This window comes from Erinaceus europaeus, chromosome 17, assembly GCF_950295315.1.
Source record: "Erinaceus europaeus chromosome 17, mEriEur2.1, whole genome shotgun sequence".
Lineage (NCBI taxonomy): Eukaryota > Metazoa > Chordata > Mammalia > Eulipotyphla > Erinaceidae > Erinaceus > Erinaceus europaeus.
Window position 1 is genome coordinate 65550469 of NC_080178.1, and position 18638 is coordinate 65569106.

Below are 18638 nucleotides of genomic sequence, written 5' to 3' on the forward strand. Positions count from 1 at the left end.
ACGCTGGTCCTTGCACTTTGCGCCACCTGCTCTTAACCCGCTGTGCTACTGCCCGACCCCCAGAGGAGGCGTTTTAATGATATGATATATGATTGATGTGAGCCAAGAGAGAGGACTGATGATTGCCCACATTGAATCTTGACTCTGGACTGCTGTGACTTTTTGTACAACTCAGACTTTGTCCTCAACTTTAAAGTATCGATGTAATAATAGCAGCTAGTTCAGAAGGTCTTTGAAAAGCATTCAGCAGGGTTCCCCAGTTCTAATTATGCTTGGACTTTTTGTTTTCTTTTCAGGATGAGCTCTCTATTATTCTCTTATGTGTCCCCTGAGGATTTGCAGAAACAGACTTTCAGCCCCTGTGCATCTGCCCTCTATTGTAATCTGGAAAGCCCCAGACACCAAGCACTTTTCCCTCCAGAGGGGGGACAATTCTCCTGAAGGAGCTACTATTTGGCTGCTGGGAAGAGGCCAAGAGAAGCCAGCATGTCCAGGGGAAGAGCAGGAGAGAAAGAAACTAAAGTGGAAAGAGGAATCCCAATGAAGGGTGAGGGCAGAAGAGAATAACTGAAAATGACAGAACTTCCTATGAGTCTATGTTGTTCGTCTTTGAACTTGTGTCACTCTGCCTGCTTCTCCTGAAGGATCCTGTATAAATAAATGAACGAGGGAAATGTGGACTCCCAGGGACAGACGCATCAGAGGAAGGTGAACAATGAGAACTAACTGCGCTTGAGTTTCAGGTGGGCTGGTCTCAAGGACAGGGTCACCTTAGAAAGGAGAATTTGTCCTCCATTCTGCTAGAAAGGGCTGGCCAGGTCTGGTGGGTCCTACTAGTGGGATCTCCTTAGGAGGGTGCAGGGGAGAAAGGGAGCAGGGAACACAGAACCACTGTGGTTCAAGCTGGGAAAGGAAGGGGGTAACTGCTATGGTATGTAATACAATGCACAATATACAAAAATTGCATATTGACAATATAAGGAGACAGATTCTAGCCACCATGAGCAATATCTGGGCAGCAGGGCTCTTTATTTGGTTGGAAAAGGGAAGTAGTGGGCTATCCCAAACACAAAAGCTTCATTAAATGGATTATGCATACTGTTTTTACTTTGAAGACAACTTTGAGTTGAATGTTTTAAATTGGAATGGAATATACTCATCTGTCCTATGATTTACATCACTGGAGGTAAGTACCTAGGTTAAGCCTTTTAGGTCATTGGTGTCCTTTTTTTTTTTGTCTCCAGGATTATCACTGTGGCTCAGTACCTGGACCAGGAATCCACTGCTCCTAGAGGCCATTTTTTCCCATTTTGTTGCCCTTGTTGCTCTTGTTGTTGTTACTGTTGCCATTGATGTTGTTGTTGGATAGGACAGAGAGAAATGGAGAGAGAAGGACAGACAGAGGGGGGAGAGAAAGACAGACACCTGTAGACCTGTTTCACCACCTGTGAAGTGACTCCCCTGCAGGTGAGGAGCCGTGGGCTCGAATCGGGATCCTTACGCCGGTCCTTGCCCTTCATGCCACGTGCGCTTAACCTGCTGCGCTAACCACCCGACGATGTCTTTTCAGGGTTGAAGTCAGATTTAGGTTCCAGATTGGAACTGCCCAAGGAGAATGTGACCAGAGATTTGTAAACAGTGCAGCCCATGGGAGATAAACTGTCTTCATGTGACAACAATTTACAACAATTATAAATCTCTATTTATCCCTACTAAATGAATTCAAAAAAGCAATTAATAAAGGGTAAGTAGAGTGTCTTAAGAGTAAGGGCAGGGCAATTTATTAGGCTAGAACCTCCTTGCTCTAGAGGGGAGATTTCACAAATATATTCAAGATTGCCTTGACAGCTGGAGAAGGAAGAGTTCTTGATCCTTGTATGATCATTGTAAAGCTAACGAGAGTGACATAGTTGGCCTGGTGGTCCAGTAGGTTGAGGTCATGAGATGCAGGGGAGTGAGAAGGAGAAAAACCAACTGCATTTAATATGGTCTGGTGTGGGACCTTGACCAGTCTGAGGGCAAACTAACTACTCTGCCTTTAGAGCTGAAATGAACTAATAGCTATAAAATAAGCAGTTGAAGCAACAATTTAGCTTCAATAAAGATTACTCGTCAGGGTGTCGGGTGGTGGTACACCTGGTTAAGTGTACATTCTATTAAGCACAAGGACCCACAAGGGTCCCGGTTTGAGCCCCTGGTTCCCTACCTGCAGCAGGTCTGCTTCACAAGTGGTGAAGCAGGTCTGTAGGTGTCTTTCTTTCTGCCTATCTTCCCTCCGCTCTCAATTTCTCTCTGTCCTATCCAATAAAAAAATAGCCACCAGGAGCAGTAGATTCCCAGTGCAGCCACTGAGCTCCAGCAATAACCCTGGAGGCAATAAACAAATAAATATTAACTGTCATACCCATTTCTACCCCATCTTTGTCTTTTTAATTTTTTTCAAAGATTTTTATTTGCTTGCTTATTTATTTATTTATTTATTTATGACATAGATAGGAGAGTGAAAGAACTAGTTATCATTTTGGTACATGTGCTGCTGGGGATTGAACTCAGAACCTCATGCTTGAGAGTCCAGTGCTTTATCCACTGCACCACCTCCTGTCACCCCCATCTTTTTCTATTTTATCTAACTTATTTTTTATTTCTAGTTCAACATGACAAGAACTGAACAACAAGCAGGGGAATTAGCCACACCTGAACTGTCTGCAAGCTTGTGACAAAGTGAAAACAAGCGAAAAGCAAACAAAGCCAAATGGCTACATCTGAGAACTGCCATCTAGTGAACAAAGACAGTAAGTCTGATCATGTTAGAATTTATTTTTATTTTTTTTAACTTTATAGTTGCCGATTGGAATGTCAGGTTGAATAGAATTTTTGTTTGTTTAGGTTAACCTCCAAGTCACAGTTATCTAGTGGGTTATGCTGTTCAGATCAATATATTCTTGTTTTTTATGATAGTCATTTTATTAGCTACATTATTTTGAGCAACAACGTACTAAGCACATTCACATAAGTTCTCACTTAGATGGCCAAAATTTCCATGAACTAAGGGCTATTATTTCTATGTTACTAATGACTGAATTAAGGCTTGGAGAGTTTGAATAACTAACAAGGCAAAACAAACAAAATCATAAAAGTGACCCAGAAGGCTATAGAGTCTGGGGAGTATGCATCTAGAACTGATACTCTAGCCATTTTGCTATTCTACCTTTTGGTGATGAAGGACCATCAGCTGATTTTTAAAGATTGAATGGAAAGGATGACAGCAAGGCCCCCTGTGCTGGCTTGGTGCGTGTGCTACAAATCCACTGCTCCTAGAGGCCATTTTTCCCATTTTGTTGTGCCTTTGTTGTTGTTATTGCTGTTGTTGTTGGATAGGACAGAGAGAAATGGAGAGAGGAGGGGAAGACAGAGAGGGGGAGAGAAAGACAGACACCTGCAGACCTGCTTCACCGCTGTGAAGCAACCCTCCTGCAGGTGGGGAGCCAGGGGCTTGAACCGGGTTCCTTACTCTGGTCCTTGCACTTCGTGCCATGTGCGTTTAACCTTCTGCACTACCACCCAGCCCCCAGATAGCCATTTTCTGACTCTGAAGTCCTCTGATCTGAGAAAACCAGGCTCACTGAAGACCACAGCTGTGAGTGAGCAAATATTATCACCACAGCTGGAGAGGAGTGGGTCAAGACTTACTGGTTTGCATCTCTTCTTACAGATGGTATGAATTAACAGGAAAGCTGTCTCATGTATGATGCTGGAGGCAACCTACAACCACACACCAATCACCCATGATACCTTCTTCCTTGTGGGTATCCCAGGCTTGCCATCTTCACACGTCTGGCTGGCTGTCTCACTGACCGCCATGTATACCATAGTGCTGTTAGGAAACACCCTCATCCTGACTGTGATCTGGAGGGACTCCACCCTCCGAGAGCCCATGTACTGCTTCCTGTGTGTTCTAGCTTCTGTGGACATTGCTATGGCCTCCTCTGTAGTGCCCAAGATGGTGGGCATCTTCTGCTCAGGAGACAGCTCCATCGGCTTCAAGGCCTGTCTCACTCAGATGTACTTTGTCCATGCAGCCACAGCGGTGGAGACAGGCCTCCTGCTGGCCATGGCTTTTGACCGCTATGTAGCCATCTGCAAGCCCCTACACTACCAGACAATTCTCACACCTCAAGTGATGCTGGGAATGTGTGTGGCCATCACCGTCAGAGCTGTCCTGTTCATGACTCCACTGAGCTGGATGGTGAGTCAACTCCCTTTCTGTGACTCCAATGTGATTCTCCATTCCTACTGTGAACACATAGCTGTGGCCAAGCTGGCATGCGCTGACCCCATGCCCAGTAGTCTCTACAGCCTGATTGGTTCTTCCATTATTGTGGGCTCAGATGTGGCCTTCATTGCTGCTTCCTACAGCCTGATTCTCCAGGCCGTGTTTAGACTTTCCTCAAAGAATGCTCAGTTGAAAGCACTAAGCACATGTGGCTCCCATGTGGGGGTTATGGCTCTGTATTACCTGCCTGGGATGGCATCCATCTATGTGGCCTGGCTAGGGAAGGACACTGTACCTCTGCATACCCAAGTGCTGTTAGCTGACTTGTACCTGGTCATCCCACCTACATTAAACCCCATCATCTATGGCTTGAGGACCAGACAAATACGGGAGCGAGCATGGAGTTTACTGACACGCTGCCTCTTCCACCACTCCAACTTTGATTTGTGAACTCAAAAAGTCTACTCAGACACTGACCATCCTGCCATCTCTACAGATGCCTTATATATCTCTGTTGCTGGATAATTCACCATAGGAGTTATGAGATAAAGCTGTAAAGGGTAGTCTTGCATGATTTTTAAATTTCTAACAAGAATGTGAATGGAAGATTAATATTGGTTTAATTAACCAGTAGCTCTGAATCGCAGATAATTTGGAGCAGAGAATATAGGCTTGCATTTGTTCTTTCCTTAGTGTTTCACCTATACTCTTGTCTTATCAGACTCTGTTCAGGAGAAACCAAGTATCTGGTTAACGTACATGGCTGTCCTCTCCCTAAATATACACATACATAGAAATTCTGAGATCTCTTCACCTCCTCATGTAGTTACATGAGAGTAGTTGTTAACATATGACCCTACTTCTTAGCCCACTGATGAACCCATTCAACTTGGGCTCACATACTCACACCTGGAACAGAGCCCTTCTCCAGTCAAGATGGATTCCAGTTTGAGGACACAGAAACTTGGGATCACCAATGGGGGCCATTTTTTTCCAACATATGAACTTGAAAGGATACACCAGCAACAGGAGTTTAGAAAACTGGGATAAGGGAACTGAGTTGGGTTCAATACAATTTATGTACAGCCACCTACTAAGCTCTGTAAGGCACCTCTACATCCTTTTAATATGTGACCTGTTTGGTAACCTAGTTGGAGTCAGTGTACAAATTTGTAGCCTTTTCGTTCTCGGCAACAGAAGTCAATAAAATGGAACTTTGGTTTGAGGCATTTCTCTCTTTGCTTCCTAGCTCTGCTTTATAAAACTTAACTGTACAGACACAAAAGAGAAGGGTCAAGTAAAACACAGGCCTTTCTGCTTTTGTATGTATCTGAGGTGGTATCTTTTGAGATGAAAAGGTTAACTCAGCACAATTAAAAAATGAAACTGGAACGTCACCATTCTTCGTCTCTAGGTCACTAAACACTTGATTTTAATGTTCTCTTTAAGAAAGTCTTAGGCAGAATAATCAGTATGTTAAGGGAAAACAATATTTCCTTTTTTAAAAAAATTTTTTAAAAATATTTATTTTCCCTTTTGTTGCCCTTGTTTTATTGTTGTTGTTATTGATGTTGTCGTTGTTGGATAGGACAGAGAGAAATGGAGAGAGGAGAAGACAGGGGGGAGAGAAAGACAGACACCTGCAGTCCTGCTTTACCGCCTGTGAAACGACTCCCCCTGCAGGTGGGGATCTGGGGGCTCGAACCAGGATCCTTACAGTCCTTGTGCTTGGTGCCAAGTGCGCTTAACCTGCCGCGCTACTGCCTGGCTCCCAAAAACAATATTTCCTATGTATGACAGAGATTCATTTGAAAATCTTAAATCTGTATGTGATAACAAGTTATCATATGAGGATCTTAATCCCTATTTTTTTCCCCTTAATGATGGGGGAATAACAAATGGAAAGCACACAAAACAACACTGACATATATCCTGATATGAAACCAGCTTCTAAAAGTCTGATACTGATGCGTTTAGTTTCCAAAGAGCAGGAATAAGAAGCCCTTCTCCCAATGTAGCCCAAGACAGAAAAACACACCAAGATCAGGACAGAGCTAAGCAGATGTGGAGAGGTTTTCATTTTGAAAAGTCAAATAGTTCTTCTTCTTCTTTTTTGTTTTTTATAAGCAACCTAAAGAACTGAGTCCACTAAATCAAATGTCAGATGCATTAAAGACACTGAGGTAAAATGACACAAGTCGAACCTGTGCTCCAAGCACTTTGTTTCTCTGTATTTCCATCCAGAATGCTGACCTGCCTGCTTATAGTTTGTTCACATTAACTTTTCTCTAAACCAGGACAGGACTCACTCTTGGCACTCTAATATTTATCCAACTATAGCCCTCCTGACACGGACTGCCATGTTTATACACAAGTACATGATCTCACACACCTCTTGATACATTTAGAAATGCCCTCTTCTCTGTCATATGAAGCAACATGTGAGAAAAGATGAGAGTGTGGGAGCTTTGACATCCTCACAGCAATCTAATAAGGCTCAAAAGCAAATAGATACTGGCCCAAATTTCCAGCAAGGACACCTATCATTTCTCAAACATGTGAAATGCATCAGACTCAAGTGTAATGAATGACACACAGACATGTGACCTGAGAAGTCAGTTTATCTATCAATCTTGTTACATATAACCATGAAAAAAACAGTTTAAAGTCTTGATGGCTATTTTCTTTCAGCACCTTTAGGATGAATATCTTGCTGCATTAAGGCTATGTTGGTGTCTTGTCCATAAAGTGAAAATAAAAGCCAGGGTCACAAGCTACTTGATCTTGAACTTAGAGAAAAGGGGACAGGGACGTAGGTCATGTAGCATTTAACACAAGGTGATTCTCCTAGCTCATGCTAATAAGGAAGAGGCCACTGAGGGGCCCTGGGTATGGCAGACCCTACACCCTTGGTTGCAATGTTAGAAGGGCAGGGCCTGGAGCTGAACAAGGGTTGCTCAGAGGCAGCAAACCTCAGTGAAAGCATCGCTCCATGGTGCCAGCACAGCAACCAGACTCTGGACATGGAGGGGAATGGGAACTCCACCCAAAGGGTGTCCTGAAGGCTGGACCCAATCCATCACCCTCACAGACCTAATCACGGTACCACAGGGACTAGGAAAGGGGGTAGGGGCTACAGAGAGGACAAAGTCCTGCTCCTTCGAATGGCTCTGGTTCTCACATCTGCCCTCAGGCAGAGGGCTCCCCAGATGCTTAACTCAAAGGGACACTAGTCAGCTTTCTTCTCCAGACTCTTGGGGGCTGGGGCCGGCAATTCCATGGGCTCTGGCAGGGAGTGTGGCTCAGGCGGGGCCTCCCCCTCCAGGGAGCAGATGGCCAGAGGAGCAGTGTTGTTGGCTCCGATGCTGTAGCAGGGACTGAAATAGGGCAGCAGGGGCCCAGGGAAAGGGGCGTGGGGGAAGGTGAAAATGTGGGAGCCGTTGTCTGTCACATTGTAGAAGGAGATATCATGGGCCTCATAATCTAGGAAGACTCCCACCCTGCGGGGAGGGACAGGCAGGCAGAGGAGGGGGGACTCGTCTGTCCCTGCCCGGTACTCATTGCCATTCCGCAGCCTCACCACCCAGAAGCCATAGTGGGGGGATAAGAAGACCACCTCCTTGCGGTCCACGTCCTCCCTGCACACACCCAGGCCCCACTCAGACCTGTCTCCCACCTCCACCTCCCAGTAGTGGCGGCCTGAGGACAGGCGCTGGCTGCCCAGGACAATGTTGTAGCGGTAGAACCTCTCGGGGTTGTCTGGCAGGTTCTGCGTGGTGTCTCCGTAGTGCACACATTTTCTGTCCTCAGACACGACGAGGCGGGAGTAAGCGGTGTCTGGATCCAGGCGCACGTCAGCTAGGGCACGACATGCAGGATGGGGACATGGCTTCAGAGCTGGAGGCCCGGGCCCAGTCCCACTGATGCTGGGAGGGGGTTGCACAGGCCACCTAGAGGGCACTGAACCTGCCCCCAGCCACAGGCCACCCAGAGGGCACTGAACCCTCCCACAGCCCCCTGCCCCTCCAGCAGTGTCCTTACCAATGCCCACTGCCACCCCCCCCCGCCCACTGTCACTACCTGCGTACGTCCGCAGAATCTCTCTCAGACCCTCCACACGGCAACTGGTCCTCAGCTCCAGGGAGACTGGCTCTGGCTTCTGCAGGCTCCAAGACTTGCTCCTGGAAGAGGAGAGTAAACCCTGGGGCCACAAGTCCTGGGTCTAACTTGCTACAGGGTAGAGGAGTTTGGCCACCATGAACTGGTCCAGCAGAGCTGTGATGATGGCTTCCTGAGCCCTGCAGGCTTGTGGCAGGACAGGACCTGAGCTGACTGGCACCTGAGCTGATGCCTACAGCTTCAGGGCACTCGCCAATAGGCTTTATCTTGCTGGGGGACATCTTGGAATCACACACTTTATGATTTTACCTGGAAATCTAGATACAAATGGGAATCAACCTGGACCAAGTACAGAGAAGAGGGCCATGGAAGTTTCTTTATCCAGTACAATCAAGGCTTGAGGGGATGACTGAAGGCACAGGCTTTTCTGCAGGTGCTGAGTCTGGGTGTCCTTCTGACTTGGGGCTCAGGCTCGGCCCTCCATCCCCTGGGGGGGTTACAAGAGGCCGCAGTGTGGGCACATACCTGCTTAAGACTTCCTGAATCCCCTAGAGAGAGGGAAAAAGCAGCACATGAGTCAGTGCAGTTTCTTAGATCAGAGAGACCTGAGGGCAGGGGTCTTGCTAGGGGGACGGGAGACAGAGAGCAAGGAGGGAGAGACGGGGTGCAGAGGTGAAGGGGCCACTCTGGGGAGGGAAGAGAGCATGCTGGGCTCAGGCTGGAGGGCTGGGCCACGCTCCCTCTTGAGACTGTAAGGCCAGGAAGGGCCCTACCTAGAAGACCGCCCTAGCTGAACCCCCACTGGACACACATGCTCGCACACTTGGGGACCTACAGCCCGCCCTGTGGGCGCAGTGCTGGCAGTGCCCGGTGAAGCAGCCTAGTCCCTGCTCCTGGCGTCCCGGGCTCTCTGGGTCTCACTCTGGGCTCCAGGAAGCCCCGCTGCTCACCCACAGCATCCAGCGCACAGGCCTGCGGGTCCTCTCTTCCAGTTCCGCAACCATCCTCGCCAGGGCCTGGCCTTGCTGCCCTATCTGCTTGTGACTCAGCTCCAGGCTCTGCAGGGTCTCTCTCTCCTCCTGCTGCAGGCTGGCCAGAGCTGCAGCTGCCTCCTCCTCCAGCTGCCGGCCCGAGGGCTGCTGGTTCAGTAGTCGGAGATACTTCTCAAACTCCCACGTGATACTCTGTTTCCGGGTTTCCACCTGGAGCTGCAGTTCCAGGGCCAGCAATCAGAACTGACACTGTTCATGTCCAAGTCCCCCAGGCCTGGGACACTCACATGTGTACAAACAAACTCACACATACACAAGTTCTACGTGGCAGACAAAAAAAAAAAGAGGAATAAGTTTTTCTATCTTTCTATTTCAACAGCTTCAGTACTTGCTTCTGGGTTTCTATTTCATCTCTTAGTGACCCTGGCAGGGACTGGAATATTAATTTGGTACTATATGCTCTAAATCCCTCCATTTTCATAATAATAAATCCTAACTACAGATCAGTGAGCAGACCATTACACACAAGCCTTTAAGGTGGTGAGTCTAATACTTCTTTACAGTAGTGTTGCCTCTTATCAGTTCATGTGTTTCTCTATCAGGTGATATCATCTGTTGACCAAACATTCTGAGTCTGGTCGGTATAGGTCTTGATTTATTCCAGAGGTAAGTTTCTAATATTGAGTTGCATAAGTTTCTCTAATAATGCTCTTTTTTATATTTGCTTATTTATTTCCCCTTTTTGCTGTCCTTTTTATTATTGTTGTTACTGATGATGTTGTTGTTGGATAGGACAGAGAGAAATGGAGAGAGGAGGGGAAGACAAATATGGGGAGAGAAAGAAAGACACCTGCAGACCTGCCTCACTGCCTGTGAAGCGACTCCCCTGCAGGTGGGGAGCCAGGGGCTCAAACAGGGATCCTTACGCCAGTCCTGTGCTTTGCACGAACTGCACTTAACCTGCTGTGCTACCGCCCGACTCCCTAATAATGCTCTTTTCCCCCACCCTTTATTGGGGAGGGGATTAATGATTTACAGTCAATAGTAAAATATAGTAGTTGATGCATGCGTAACATTTCTCAGTTTTCCACATAAGACTCTTAACCCCTCACCTAGGTCCTCCTAAATCATGTTCCAGGACCTTAACACCCCACCCCCACCCCCACCCTCCACCCCAGAGTCCTTTACTTTGATGCAAAACACCAACTCATAACACTTGTACTAGGGAAATGAACAAAAGCAGTGACTTCTCTTTCTCATACAGGAGGACACGAGCTCCAAGGTTACCCCAGTGTCACAACAGGAGGCTGACAGGGCCTGCCTCATGCCACAGCCCTGGTGGAGAAAGCAGGCATGTGAACTCCAGGCTGTCGGCCTTCAACCCCCCGCCCTGCCTCCAGGGTCGAGGAAGCTCCCAGGGGGCCAGTGCCAGCTCACACAACCACCCAAGTCCTTCCTCCCCGAGGCCACCTGCCTTCCAGGTGGCAGTTCGCTTCCTCTCACCAACTTCCAGCTTCCAGGCCTGTTCCTGCTGTTTAATCAGATGCTCCAGAGCCTCATGGAGTTTCCACTGCAAGACAGAAAACCTCTGTTATTTCTCCCACCCCCGGGCAGGTCCTCCACGGCTGATGGAGGACTTCCCAGCTGTGGCAAGCAATGGGAATAAGCGTCCCTCAGGTGGCAGGAAGGGGACTGCCACAGGGAGATGGCTTCCTGTCCAATGGCGTCCAAGGTGGCTCTTTCTCTGAGGCTTCAGCTCCAGATGTCACAATCACTGAATCTCTCAGTGTCTCTTAAGTTTCTGGAAAGTAAGAGGCTAGAAAGGTCCTTTTTCAATCTTTCTAGAAAATCCCCTTGAACTTTTGTATCTACGATGTTTAAAAACTTTTCAAGTTTTATATATATGGAGAGAGAGAGACTGACGTCTAGAGAGCTCAGCACTGAAGCTTCTTTCATTAACGTTGGGGTTAGGCTCAAACCAGGGTCACAATAATTGTGGCAAAGTAGCGCACTGCTGATGTGAGCTATTTTGTCAGCCACATATCTATTTGGAGAGGTTTATTTATTTGTAATTTTCTTATATTTATTTATTCCCTTTTGTTACCTTGTTGTTTTATTACTGCAGTTATTATTGTTGTTGTTATTGATGCCGTTGTTGTTGGATAGGACAGAGAGACATGGAGAGAGGAGGGGAAGACAGAGAGGGAGGAGAGAAAGATAGACACCTACAGACCTGCTTCACCGCCTGTGAAGCGACTCCCCTGCAGGTGGGGAGCCGGGGCTCAAACCAGGATCCTTATGCCGGTCCTTGTGCTTTGCATCACGTGCACTTGACCCGCTGTGCTAATGCCCAACTCTCCAGGTTTATTTATTTTATTATGAAAGAGACATATAGAATGAGAGAATGGAGGGAGAAGATGGGAGGGAGAGTCAGGAAGAAGAAGAGAAAGAGTGAGAGAGATCCAGAGTACAGGAGTCAGAATTCTATAAGCCTGGCCTACGCTGGCAGTGCTGACTGAACCTACAGCCTTTGGGGCCTTCATTTCAGGAATTAAACTAAAGTCCGAGGGATTTTAGTATAACAGATTAGAGGATCTCACTCCAACAATAAGTGGCTCAGACACAATCTAGTCCAGTTCTAATATCAACTATCAGGAATTCTAAATGTCATTTTTGTCTATAAAACGAGGCAGTTAATGGCCAACGTGCAGTGAGAAGCAATTACAGAAGCCAGAACTCCTACCTTCTGCACCCCTAAAACAACCTTGATCCATACTCCCAGCAGAGGAGAAGTGATAGGCGGAAGATTAAGAGGGCTCTGAACTCCAGTTCCATCAGCATGCAGAGACAGAGAGAGAGAGAGAGAGAGAGAGAGAGAGGAGGAGGAGGAGGAGGAGGAGGAGGAGGAGAAGGAGGAGAAGAAGAAGAAGAAAGAAGGAAGAGGAGGAGGAGGAGAGAGGAAAAGAGGGACATATGGAGGTAGTAATGTCATGAGTGTTCTGGAGGGAAAGAGAGGATTGGATGAGGAAGAAAAAGGGAGCAATTAATTATAAATGTGGGCAGATAGTTGTAGAGATTATGGCTGGCCCATGTCTGCAACCTTAGGGGAACTGTGGTGGCTTGCAGTGGGGAGACTGAAGATTCAGAACTCTGTTAGTGGGAAACTCTACCCCGGTTGACATATAATGTTGTAAATCAATATTAAATCACTAATAAAATTTAAAAAGGAAGACTGAAAACAAGCTCAAAAGAAACAAAGCTATATAATTTGAAGCTTATATTTTAAAGAAGCTACAGTGATAATCCTTATATTTATAGAAAGTCTAGTTATATATTCCCAATAAATGTGAATTTGTTAATACTGTGTCTGATATGAAGACAGTTTTTAAGTTAAAAATTTTTTTTTTAAATAAATGAAATGAGGCAGTTAATGTGACTCAGTCAAGACCACATGTCACACTGCTAAGGGATTCACATATTGGTACCATGTAATCTTGACCCAAACTCATCCAAAACACCCAGAACCCAACTAAACCAACTGGTCGCTTTCAAGTGCAGTCAACCATGCCTCTTGGGACTAGGACTGTGCCATGATGGGGCTGGGGGTGAAAGCAAGGTGGTGGATGTCTGAGTGGAAGAGGTGCCACGCATCTGCGGACGTGAGAAACCAAAGTCAAGTCCGGGAGGCCCCGGTGCAGTCTTGGATTGAGAGAGAGGCAAGCAGGGGTTGGCGGGAGAAGGGTGGGCTGCCCAGCTCCAGCTCCAGCTCCAGCTCCTACCTTGTACTCCCAGGAGACGTCCTCCATGGGCACGATCCTGTGGGCACTGTGCTCTGGGGCCTGGCTGCAGGCCTTGCACATGAGGAGGCCATCCTCTCTGCAGAACTCCGTCAGATGCTGTCTGTGCACCTCGCAGGTACTGCCCTGCAGCCCCATGCCTGGCTGCAGCCCCAGCAATCGGATCTTCTCCACCACACTGCCCAACTGCCAGTTAGGCCTCACGGCCGTGGGCTGCACAGGAGCCCGGCACAGGGGACAGATGTAGCCCCAGTCCTGGAATTCCATCGGGATCTCCCAGAGTCTGGAGAGACAGCTATTGCAGAAGGTGTGGCCACAGTTGACGCTCATGGGCTCCCTCAGGAAGGTCATGCAGATGGGACAAGTCACTTCTTCCAGAACAGCGTCCACCAACACTATAGGCTCCATGGCTCCTTCTGGTTCCTTCTGCAGTGCAACAGGAAGCCAAGCAGTACTGGAGGGTGAAAGGAAATAAAACACACAAGACAAAAGGCAACACAAGAGGAGAGGGGTCATCAGCAAGAGGGGGTAATCGGTGGCTGCTTTAAACAGAAACAATCTGGATCCTTTGCAAACTTCTCCCTCTTTCTGTCTCCTTTTTTACTTAAGCAATGGCCTTCCTGACTGGAATACATGACATGCAGTACATAAGGGGCATCTGGGGGCAGCCTGAGCAGGTGAATATTAGATGTTTCCTCCCTGAACCTAAAATGCTTTTATATTTTGTTATCTCACTAAAATATCTATTATGACAACAATAAAGATAGAAAGAGGGTTGTAACTAAGGACTTGGGGTCGAGCCTCTGATCCCTACTTTCAGGGAGAAAGTTTCCAAGATAGTTGACACTTTCTCCCCCTCTCTTTCCTTATTTCTATCTCTATCATAATTAAAAGAAAAAATGGCTATGTAGGTACCAATCCCCAGTAATAACCCTAGTGGCAAAATAAATAAATACAATGTAAAAAAAAAACCCTTAAAATGTAGTAAGTGCTTTGTGAGAACTCCACATGTGACGACGCACTCTTGTACATTTTACATGACTAACTCAATTTCACAACTCCAAGTCGAAACCACTCGTCTGTTGCTCTCATCAGATCGACCTGGTCCTCCATCATTTTTCTTTCTTGAGCAAATTCCTTAGCCTCTCTAGCCTCAAGGTAAAATTATGAATCAAGAGAGCAAATTCTGTGATTCAGGGCAGTCAGAAAGGGCTTCCTGAAGAAAGCTGGGCGGTAAGGAGCCTGCACAACAAACTTCCTGGGGAGTTGCCCCCACCCGCAAGGTTTCCTGCTGTTTTCCAGGCTTGAATTAACCTGCTCCACAATCAGTCTCTTAACAGCAGTGGTACATATGAATTGTCTTAATTCCCACACTGGAACTGTTGATAAGTATCTTCCAAGTTCAACCCTCCATCTCCAAGCCCAAGAACAACTTCCCAGACTTCTTTTTTTCTTTAAATACATGAACATTAAATATAAATGTAGAGGTCCAATTGCTATGTGTGTTGGAAGTGTGAATATCGTCCTTTGATACAGGAGGGCACCAGTAGCTACAACCTGAAATTGACAAGATAGATGTTTACCCATATAACTTACAGTTACTGAAAAGAAGAGTTTGAAAGTAGCTATGGAAAACTGAGACGGTGGTGGCAGATTGAAGCAAGACAAAAAAAAAAGTGATAAATCAAGATATGTGGTGATAGTATATTGGTTAGATTTATTAGGGTCATAAACATTTTAAATGTAGTTGTTTTTGCCAAGTCTATTTAGGGGGAGGGTATCACTGTTCTTCAGTATGGACCTGCCTTAGCTTTTATTCTATGCAAATCACTCTGGCAAAACTTTATTAAACGTGCAATTGTTTAAATTGTTCCAGGGGTGGGGGTTGGGGCAGTCTGGGAAAGACATGCTCAAGGGGCTGGGGCGGAGCCTGGAAAAGCTGGAGAGGAAGAAGTAGGAGGGGAAGTAGGCTGAAGGGGGAGGGGGTGTCGGTAAACCTCGCGGTGCAGAAAATAGGGGTACAGTAACTTTCCAGACACAGACCCCCCCCCACCCCCAAGAACCCCCAGGCCCAAGCAGCGAGCACTTAGGGGAGGGGGCTAAGTTAAATGGATCTGCAGAAGAGGCAAAACCCTCAGGGGTCTCCCGCCTCCCTCTGCAGCCAGGACTAGCTCTCCACCTGAAAGCCACAGTGGGGACACCCGGGGACAGCAGCAGCGTCCCCAGCAGGAGAAGCTGGAGCCCTGCCAGCGCCGCACTTACCACCCGCCCGCCTGCACACAGGAAGCAGCTCTGGGCCTCAAGTCCAGAGGCTGAGGCCCCCGAGGCCCCGCCCACACGGCCGCAGCCAATGAGCGGCGGGCAGGGCTTCAGGACAAAGACGTCTTTGTAGCAACATCCAATCACAGGCATGGAGACAAGCCCAGCCAATGGGCTGCCCTGCGTGGTCTTGTCTCCCTGCTCAGGGCTCTTTAACCTGTTAAGGGGCCTCCCGGTCAGCCCCAGGATGGGGCAAAAGGGTCCAACTTCTGAAAGAAGCCACTCAGGCTCCGTGCCACTCCCTCTGTCTGCTTTGGCTGATAAATAGCTAAGAGCTTTGTTCATGTCGGGTGACTGCACTACACCCAAAGCAATTCATTGGCCAGTTTCTCATGTTGAGCAGTGTCCTCTGAGATCAGCCCTGGATAGTTTGGGGCCCATTGGAGCATAGGGCTGGACACACTATGCAGTCAACTCTGCAGTTCCTTGCAGGATGAGCGACCTCTCCTGGCTCCATCCTGCAGGGACTGGGCTCCCTGTGAAAGCCGGGTCCTGAGAGGACATAGCTAGGTCACATGGGACATCTGACATTAGTTCAGAAAGCCAAATGACTTGATGGCCTGAGGACTCAGCCAATCTAATTCCCGTTTATCTTTACCTTCAGCGGGAACAATAATTTAGGAGCTACTCAATCTGCAATCCTGTTAATCCCCATATCCATGTCTAGCCCCTCCTCCTATCTGTACAGTTAGCCCCTCTCCCCATCGTGAGTCCCAGATTCACTAAGTTTCAGACAATCTTAGTTTGAACTTTATTATTATTATTTTTTTGTTTTGCTTGAATGAGACAGCTGGAGACAGCTGCCTGTGGTCCTGGCAAAAAACGCGAGAAGGCTAAGCTGCTAGGAGTGGGAGGAGGCGAAGCAGTCCAGCTCAGACAATGGGGAACTGCCCCACTATGCTTCAATGCCTCAGTGGCCTCTGCTTGGCCTATTATAGTGGAAGATGATACTTGTTTTTCATGCATTCTAGATTATCTTCCCTTTCTATTGAGAGAAAACAAAGCGAAAACTTGAGTAAGAAAAATATCTCATTTTGAGAAACTGATTCCTATTTTTTTGGCAAGTTGAACTCACTAAAGTAAACCAGGGAACAATACTATCTAATTTTTAAATGTTGGAAGAGGAATGCTTTTATTCTTTAAAGAAATATTGATTTGTTTATTGGATAGAGTCAGAAATCAAGAGAGAAGGGGGAAAATAGTGAGTAGAAAGAGAGATAGCAACAGCACTGCTTCACTGTTCATGAAGCTTTTCCCCTGTAGGTGAGGATTAGGGACTTGAACCCGGGTCCTTGTGCATTTAACTAGGTGAGCCACTGCCAGGTCTCCTTAATTTAATTTAATTTTTTTTGCCTCCAGGGTTCTTTTTCTTTTAAAACTTAGTTTTTTAAAAATATTTATTTCCTCTTTTGTCGCTCTTATTTTTTTATTGTTGTAGTTATTATTGTTGTTGTTAGATAGGACAGAGAGAAATTGAGAGAGGACGGGAAGTCAGAGAGGGGGAGAGAAAGATAGACACCTGCAGACCTGCTTCATCGCCTGTGAAGGGACTCCCCTGCAGGTGGGGAGGGCGGGGGGGCTCGAACCGGATCCATAGGCCAGTCCTTGAGCTTCGCGCCAAGTGCGCTTAATCAACTGGGCTACCGCCCTACTTCCGCCTCCAGGGTTATTGCTGGGGCTCAGTGCCTGCACTACGAATCCCCTGCTCCTGGAGCACATTTTTTCCCTTTTGTTGCCCTTGTTTATCGGTGTTATTGATACTATTATTGTTGTTGGATAGACAGCGAAATGGAGAGAGTAGGGGAAGACAGAGGGGGAGAGAAAGATAGATACCTGCAGACTTGTTTCACCACCTGTGAAGCGACTCCCCTGCAGGTGGGGAGCTGGGGGCTCGAACCGGGATCTTTACACCGGTCCTTGCGCTTTGCCCCACGTCGGCTCAACCCGCTGCTCTACCGCCAGGCCCCGATTTTATTTTTTTATAGGAACTGTTTATACTGTGGGATACCAGTTTTCTATGATAGTATTCTGTTTTAAGTTATGATGAATACAATGTATTTCTTCCCCCCCCATCATTTTTTTTTTTTTTTTTTTTACTTCTCTTCCAATCTATATCGGTTTGCTCCTGTCTCTTGCCTGATTGCTAAGGTAAAAACTCCCAATGCTATGTGTATAGATAGTAATGATGATAATGGGCAGCTCTGTCTAGTACCTGATCTGAGAGGAAATGCTTCCAGATTTTTACCATTGAGTATGATGTTGGCTATAGGTTTGCTATATATATATGGACTCCACCATCCTAAGGAATTTTCCATCTATTCCCCTTTTTAATTTATTTATTTATCTGTTGGATAGAGAGAGCCAATAATGGAGAAGGAAGGTGAAGAGAGAGAGGGGGGATGGAGAGAGAGACCAAAACCTGCATGCCTGCTTCACCACTTGTGAAGCTTTCCCCTTGTAGGTGCGGACTTGGGGCTTGAACCAAGGTCCTTGTGCAATATAACATATACACCCCACCAGGTGCACCACCACCCAGCCCTATTTCCATTTTTTGCTGGATTTTTTCAAAGGCTTTTTCTGCATCTATTGAGATAACCATGTGGTTTTTGGTCTTGCTTTTATTGACCCCATATAAGTTTTAATTTGATATATGTATTTAAATTTCTATTTTATTTCGCTAAAACTCTAAACATATTAATCTGACAGAAATATTGAATGCATGGCATGTTTTTTTAAAAAATATTTATTTATTTCCTATAAGTTGCCCTTGTTTTTAGTGTTGTTGTAGTTATTGATGTCATTGTTATAGGATAGGACAGAGAGAAATGAAGAGAGGAAAGGAAGACAGAGGGGGAGAGAATAGATAGACACCTGCAGACCGGCTTCACCGCCTGTGAAGCGACTCCTCTGCAGTTGGGGAGCTGGGGGCTTGAACCGGGATCCTTGTGCCGGTCCTTGTGCTTTGCGCCACATGAATAGTATGCTTTTTACTTAAGGAAACATTGTTATTTCAAATATATCTGTATCTCCATAACACCCAACCAAAAAGAGGTGTGTACTCCTATGTTCATAGCAGCACAATTCATAATAGCTAAAACCTGGAAGCAACCCAGGTGCCCAACAACAGATGAGTGGCTG

General features: G+C 46.7%; 2 protein-coding genes across 5 annotated transcripts; one reads left to right on the plus strand and one right to left on the minus strand.

Moving 5' to 3' along the window:
* Nucleotides 1-511: 511 nt before the first annotated feature.
* Nucleotides 512-5231, plus strand: LOC103117493 (olfactory receptor 52I2-like). The gene is made up of 3 exons (XM_007527553.2): nt 512-708; nt 2649-2792; nt 3713-5231. Exon 3 carries the CDS (start codon nt 3746-3748, stop codon nt 4721-4723), a length of 978 nt encoding a protein of 325 aa, XP_007527615.1. The 5' UTR covers nt 512-708; nt 2649-2792; nt 3713-3745; the 3' UTR covers nt 4724-5231.
* A 1647-nt stretch (nt 5232-6878) lies between these two features.
* On the minus strand, nt 6879-15518 carry TRIM68 (tripartite motif containing 68). 4 transcript variants are annotated; one of them, XM_060176930.1, is made up of 7 exons: nt 15444-15518; nt 13164-13635; nt 10859-10954; nt 9343-9600; nt 8918-8940; nt 8354-8454; nt 6879-8131 (listed from the first exon to the last, which is right to left on the minus strand). In XM_060176930.1, exons 2-7 carry the CDS (start codon nt 13587-13589, stop codon nt 7503-7505), a joined length of 1533 nt encoding a protein of 510 aa, XP_060032913.1. In that variant the 5' UTR covers nt 13590-13635; nt 15444-15518; the 3' UTR covers nt 6879-7502. The 4 variants fall into 4 exon arrangements, with proteins under 4 accessions (XP_060032913.1, XP_016045667.1, XP_007527616.2 ...); XM_016190181.2 differs by having other exon boundaries at nt 15361-15447; XM_007527554.3 differs by lacking the exon at nt 15444-15518 and adding an exon at nt 14458-14807.
* Between the last annotated feature and the right edge of the window lie 3120 nt (nt 15519-18638).

What these genes read in the sequence shown, in the direction of transcription:
- TRIM68 (XM_007527554.3), bottom strand. Translation starts at nt 14,768, where the DNA reads ATGGGTAAACATCTATCTTGTCAATTTCAGGTTGTAGCTACTGGTGCC. An exon ending in AACAGCAGGAAACCTTGCGG is followed by an intron (nt 13,636 to 14,457) that starts GTGGGGGCAACT and finishes TTCACCCTCCAG; the next exon opens with TACTGCTTGGCTTCCTGTTG. An exon ending in ACGTCTCCTGGGAGTACAAG is followed by an intron (nt 10,955 to 13,163) that starts GTAGGAGCTGGA and finishes TCTGTCTTGCAG; the next exon opens with TGGAAACTCCATGAGGCTCT.
- LOC103117493 (XM_007527553.2), top strand. Translation starts at nt 3,746, where the DNA reads ATGATGCTGGAGGCAACCTACAACCACACACCAATCACCCATGATACC.